Here is a 6471-nt window from a genome sequence, read left to right as displayed (position 1 = left end):
CATCTGTGAAATGGGGAGAATATTCTTGTTAAAGCCATTTACCTCCTGCCTGGGTCGCAGGAGGCACTCACATTTTTGGTTTTTTTAACTGTGGGGTGCTGGCACTCTCACCGATTAAAAAAAAATAAAGAAAAATACCGTCTCTTCTCCTGTACCCTGGTGGAAGAGGTGGAAAGGGTGGATGTGAAACTGGGAACTGTCTGCATCCCCCCTACATCGGAGGCTGGGTGGGGGAAATCCCTTGGTCCACCTTAAATGCAAGCAGCTGTGTAGCAGGCACCCCTCCCCCACCACAGCTGGAAGTCCCTGCCTGAGGGCGCCCTCTATGGGGGCCACTTTTGGTATAGTTCTGCCCTGAGGAGCTCCATCCCTCATCACTCCATCCTTTGCCCAAACATGAATTGCCTGTACACTGAGCTGGGCCCTACACTGGGTGTTGGGACCCAAGAATGGCTGAGGAAAGTTCTGTTCATAGGATTTTCAGTCTGGCAAGAGACACACTTAAGCTGGTAAATTACTAGAGTTTAAGTCTATTTGCTGGAGGACCCATCCATCCAAGTATTCTTTTATTTCTTAAACACTGATGACTATACTGTGTTAAGTGCTGATTACTAAGAAAAATAAGATGTACTCCTGCCTTTAAAGAGCCTTCTGGTCTACTAGGTTCCAGGCTTCTGTGTGTGTGCAAAAGCCTTCCATCAAATAATGGAATCATAGGTGCCCCCCCATAATATAACATAAAGTTGGAACTGCTCTATGAAAGGAACCAGACATAAAAGAGTATAAATTATAAAATTCCAGTCCAGCAGCATCAGCTGGGATGGAAATTCGTTAGAAATGCAAATTATTGGGCCCTACCCCAAACACACTGAATCTGAAGCTTTGGGAATGGGGCGATCTATTTTAACAAGTTTTCCAGATGATTCTGATCCATGCTAAAGATTGAGAACCGGGACTTCCCTGGTGGAGCAGTGGTTAAGAATCTGCCTGACAACACAGGGGACACGGGTTCGAGCCCTGGTCCGGGAAGATCCCACATGCCGTGGAGCAACTAAGCCCATGCACCACAACTACTGAGCCTGCGCTCTAGGGCCCTCAAACCACACCTACTGAGCCCATGTGCCACAACTACTGAAGCCCATGCGCCTAGAGCCCATGCTCCGTAACAGAGAAGCCACCGCAATGGGAAGCCTGCGCACCGCAACGAAGAGTAGCCCTGGCTCACCGCACTAGAGAAAGCCCGCGTGCAGCAACAAAGACCCAACGCAGCCAAAAATAAATTAAAAAAAAAAAAAAAGATTGAGAACCACTAGAAAGTATACAAAAAGGCAAAACTAATCTATGCTGTCAAATTAGGGTAGTATTACTGAAACCAAGTCCCCCTAAAACCAAGATTCCTTACTGAGTTTATGATTAATCTCTCTATCTAAAACTTTACTCTCTTTTATGTCCTCTCTGACTTCAATCCTGTGCTAAATGAACACTAATCAACCAGAGTCAGGGACTTCCCTGGTGGTCCAGTGGTTAAGACTCTGTGCTTCCAGGCTTCCCTGGTGGCGCAGTGGTTAAGAATCTGCCCGCCAATTCAGGGGACACAGGTTCGAGCCCTGGTCTGGGAATATCCCACATGCTGCAGAGCAACTAAGCCTGTGCACCACAACTGCTGAGCCTGCACTCTAGAGCCCACGTACCACAACTACTGAAGCCCGCGTGCCCAGTGCCCGTGCTCCACAACAAAGAGAAGCCACTGCAATGAGAAGCCTGCACACCACAACAACTAGAGAAATCCCATGCCCGCAGCAATGAAGACCCAACACAGCCAAAAATAAAATAAATAGAATAAAAAAAAAAGACTCCACACTTCCACTGTAGGAAGCACAGGTTCCATCACTGGTAGGGAACTAAAATCCCACGTGCCTTGTGGCATGGCCAAAAAAACAAAAACAAACAAACACAGAGTCAGAAGTCTAAAATTGCTGCTGTCAATAACATCATTAATGTACTGAAACTGCTATTCTAGATATCATCATTAACATACAAATTCAAGTTGTTTCTCTAAGACAAGATGAGGTAACAGCTCATCAGCCCCTAGCTGTGGACCCCTGGCCAGATAATCATAAACCAGAGACATTCTGACTCCTGAAACAACGATTAAGAAATGTCACAGGGGCTTCCCTGGTGGCGCAGTGGTTGAGAGTCCGCCTGCCGATGCAGGGGACACGGGTTCGCGCCCCGGTCCGGGAGGATCCCACGTGCCGCAGAGCGGCTGGGCCCGTGAGCCATGGCCGCTGGGCCTGCGTGTCCGGAGCCTGTGCTCTGCAACGGGAGAGGCCACAACAGTGAGAGGCCCGCGTACCACAAAAAAAAAAAAAAAAAAAAAGAAAAAGAGAAAAAAGAAATGTCACAGAAACGATTACGAAATGTCACAGAAACGTCACAACATGATGGCTAATCTCAGCCTCTTTGTTCTTCCCCTGTTTTTTTTTTTGTTATTTTGGGGGTTTTTTTTGGTCACACCACGCGGCATGCAGAACTTCCCCCACCAGAGATTGAACCTGTGCCTGCTGCCGTGGAAGCGTGGAGTCTTAACCACTGGACAACCAGGGAAGTCTGGTTCTTCCCCTTTTTTATTTTTTTACTTTATTTTTTATTTATTAAAAAATTGTTTTTCTTCCCCTTTTTTAAAAAAACCCCAACATTCAAAGACCAAGTTGGAGTGGAGCTGAGGCTTGGCTTTTATTCCCCTGCTTGGCTCCCTGCAATAAACCCTTACTTTGCTGCAAACACCCTGTCAGAGCTTGGCTTTTTGCGCTGCAGGCATATGAGCAAGCCCTATGCTTGGTTACATTACCCTTAGGAGAGTTGTGATAGGCCAGGAGCACAAAAGAGGCTTCCTGGATGATAGTAATACTCCTTTGCTTGATCTAGGTACCACTTACATAAGTGTGTTCAGTTTGGGAGAATTCAGCAAGCCATGTATTTATGACATGTAAATTTTTCTGTGTGTGCTATATTTCAATACAAAGTTTTAAAAAGGGAACCGTTCTGGTTGAAGCCCTGGGAGGGGCAGGGAGAGGAAGGTCTAGGAGGTCATCCACAGCTGTGCCCTTACCCTGCAAACAGTCCTTGAGGGATTTCCAAGGGAACCAAAAGTTCCTTAGAATATAGCTTGAAATCATTGATCTGTCCCAACAGAGAGTCAGTGACTTGTCCAAGGTCCCACAGATCTAGCACCAGAACCCAGTTCTCCTGACTCCTGAGCCAGGGATCTGGACACTATTCCTTTGCTGAAGGGCCAGTGTCATAAGTGAGGACAGGGGGCAGCTTGTCAGACTCCTATCCCCTCCCCAATCCCTTAACTTGGGTCTTGGGAAGAGGGCCAAGACTCTGGCGTGGATGATGCTTTTCTTATCCTGGAGCAACTTCCTTTCTGGGAACTGGGTGTCTCCTTCTGGGCAAAGACAATAAATTTTATCCAAGGGGCCAGAGGAGCAGGGCTTCTCCTGCCCCCACCCGGATAGGCATCACGTGGCTCCCGGGTTAGCAGTGTAGGAAAATCCCAGCCCTTGCACACTCAGCCTCCCACACCCATCTACCTACCCACCCCGACACACTCAAGCCTCCCTGACCCACCTTGAACATTCACCAGCGCACACTCCCTGCACATTTCTTTCACCCTCAGCTTCTGCCATCTCTTCCTGGGTAATATTGCCAGCCTTTCCTTAATCCCAGAGCTTCAGACTTGCCCTGTCCCTCATCCCCAACCATGTCCATGGAGCCACTGAAATTCCAGGCAGTGGGTGAAGAAGATGAGGAGGATGAAGAAGAAGAGAGCCTGGACTCTGTAAAGGCGCTGACGGCCAAGCTGCAGCTGCAGACACGGCGGCCCTCATATCTGGAGTGGACGGCCCAGGTCCAGAGCCAGGCCTGGCGCAGGGCCCAAGCCAGACCCGAGCCCGGGGGACCTGGGACCATTTGCGGCTTCGACTCAATGGACTCTGCCCTTGAGTGGCTCCGACGGGAGCTGGTGAGTCTGGTGGGGAGGGCAGCCTTGCAGAGGGCCTTGAGGGCAGTCCTTAGGGCACAAGACACTGGGTATGGGGAGGGGATGAGAATGACCCTGCCTCTAGCAAATGCCCACTCCTGTGGCTTTGTCCCAGGGCTGAGGAGCCAGGCATGGACTTGTCCAGTGTTTTATTCAGGGAGCCTTGCTGAAGAAGGAGTCCATCCAATCTACTGACCTTGTGGTCCTGTGGCTCAGGGGACAGAGTCTGCCCTTGTGGGGCAACCAGTTATAGCTGGGGAAGGCATGGCCTCCCATACTCTGGGAATTGCTATACCCCAAAGATACAAAGGAGGTACTGACCACGCTGTACAAGAGGCCAGTGTTGAATAGGTGGTTCAATCCAATATGTGCAAATACAAAAATGTCCAGCCTCCAAATTGGAGATTCCATTTAGTTGATCTAGGATTGGGCCCCAGGTACCTGTATTTGTTTAGCTTGGTTTTAGAGCAAGATCTATGAGATGGGATGGATAGAGCTGGGGTGTGAGGGTGTGGGGAGGACATAGCCAGTGCAGAGACCCAGGGTGTTGACCAGGAGGGAAAAATGGGAGGTTCAGCAGGCTCACGCCCCCTCTCGGCCGCAGCGGGAGATGCAGGCACAGGACCGGCAGCTGGCAGGGCAGCTGCTTCGGCTGCGGGCCCAGCTGCACCGACTGAAGGTGGACCAAGTCTGTCACCTGCACCAAGAGCTGCTGAACGAGGCCGAGATGGAGCTGGAGCTGGAGCCGGGAGCCGGCCTGGCCCTGGCCCCGCCACTGCGGCACCTGGGCCTCACGCGCATGAACATCAGCGCCCGGCGCTTCACCCTCTGCTGAGGGGCACCCGCGTGCCTGCCTCGCCACCCGCTACCCATTCCCCAGCCCACCTGGGAAGAAGGAAAGGAGGGGTGCCCCAGAGGAGCCAGCACCTGGAGACCGGTGGGGGGAGAGTCCGGGAGATGCTCAGAGCTCTGGGAGCTTAAAGCCCCTGCACCCTGTTGCCCCTGCTGCCCCAGATGGGGGAGGGGGGACGGTGCGGAGGAAGGGGAGGAGTTCACAGACTCCCAGGCTTCTCAATAAACCTCTGCTTCCCATCAAGGTCTCTGCAGTCATTTATTTAGGCCCAAGGTGGCTGTATGTCACTTGTTGCTGGGACCAGGGATTCTACTGCCAGAGAGAAGGCTGACCTTGGGGGTGGAGATGGACAGATGGATCCCCATCTTCCCCACAGCTCCACTTCTGTTGCTCTATCTTATCAAGATCAGAACTGGAAAAGAACTTAAAATTCTAAATCACCCCCATGGAAGGTGACTTAGGTAAATGGGCAGCTGAAGCACGCAGGATCTGGTAGACCTGGGTTCCGTGGCAGCTCCACCGCTGATTTCTATTGATGTGAGACTCTGAGGAGGTCCCTTAACCCCTGCATCTGTTTCTTTGTCTTTAAAATGGAAATGCTAATTCTCACTCCACAAGTGGTTGGATACACCTGAAGTGAGAGAATGCACTGTAAGCCCTCAATAAATGTGCATTATTATGTATTATTACTAGCCCCAGTGGTGTTCTTGCTGTTGCGCTGAGGCCCAGAGATGGACTGTGAAGTGCTCAGGTTCACAGCAAGGGGAGCTGGGCCCCGCAGCTGGGACTCTGGGCTCTGTGTCATTCGGTAGGTTTTTTGTTTTTTGTTTTTTGTATTTCTCGGCTTTTGTTTCTGTGTTACCCTCTTTGTCTGACTTTCCAGCTCAGGCTTCCTCTTCCCCCCACCCATTTCCTGTCTCCCCCTTCCCTCCGCAGCTGAGGTGCACACAGCCTTGCAAACCCCAACAATGCTCTGTGGGCTCCCCTCCCCCAGCCCGCTCCCCCAGGGCAGGCTTAGGCGGTGGCAACATATTTATGCTTTCCGCCGGGTGGGATCAAGGCCCAGCTCTTGGGCCTGAGAGAGGCCACCTAGAGTTCCTCATAACGCTGGTGACCTGGCCCTCAGCCTCTGACGGGTGTCACCCTCAGCCTGGCCCCTGAAGAAAGGGAGATTGTTGACCTGTTTGCTGCTGTGACAAGGTCCCCGCCTCCTGCCTATAACAGAAGGCGCGGCCAGTCTGCTGCCTGCACCTGGGTGCCTGGGCAGGAGTGTCTGTTCTGTCTCCCACCTGTTGCAGGAGGTGGTGTCAGGCCCTGTGCCTCTGACAGGAGCTGTGGTCTCGCCTCTACCTGGTTAGAAGGGTTGCCCTACTCTCCAACTATAATTAGGGGGGGTTGTCCTGCCCTCTGCCCACGACAGAGGCTGTTTCTCTGCCCCCTTTAAAGACGAGGTTGTTCTGCCCACTTTCTTAAACAGCCTGTTGTCCAGTGTTCTGTCCGTAAGAGGGGTGTTAGCCTACCCTCTGCATATAATAAACTATTGTCCTGTGCCCTGAGACGGCATGGCTGTGTC

The 6471-nt window shown here is 51.6% G+C and overlaps 1 protein-coding gene across 1 annotated transcript; it reads left to right on the top strand.

Annotated features, from left to right (window-relative positions):
• Positions 1 to 3556: 3556 nt before the first annotated feature.
• On the top strand, positions 3557 to 5564 carry FAM167B (family with sequence similarity 167 member B). Its single transcript, XM_004318212.3, has 2 exons — positions 3557 to 4027; positions 4650 to 5564. The coding sequence occupies exons 1-2, from the start codon at positions 3767 to 3769 to the stop codon at positions 4878 to 4880; spliced, it is 492 nt and encodes a 163-aa protein (XP_004318260.1). The 5' UTR covers positions 3557 to 3766; the 3' UTR covers positions 4881 to 5564.
• Positions 5565 to 6471: the final 907 nt, after the last annotated feature.

This window comes from Tursiops truncatus, chromosome 1 (genome assembly GCF_011762595.2).
Source record: "Tursiops truncatus isolate mTurTru1 chromosome 1, mTurTru1.mat.Y, whole genome shotgun sequence".
NCBI lineage: Eukaryota > Metazoa > Chordata > Mammalia > Artiodactyla > Delphinidae > Tursiops > Tursiops truncatus.
This window is presented reverse-complemented; position numbering and strand designations above follow the sequence as displayed.

Excerpts from the sequence above, each read along its gene's own strand:
- FAM167B (XM_004318212.3), top strand. The coding sequence starts at position 3,767 with ATGTCCATGGAGCCACTGAAATTCCAGGCAGTGGGTGAAGAAGATGAG. Across the intron at positions 4,028-4,649 it reads AGTGGCTCCGACGGGAGCTG|CGGGAGATGCAGGCACAGGA; the intron begins GTGAGTCTGGTG and ends TCTCGGCCGCAG.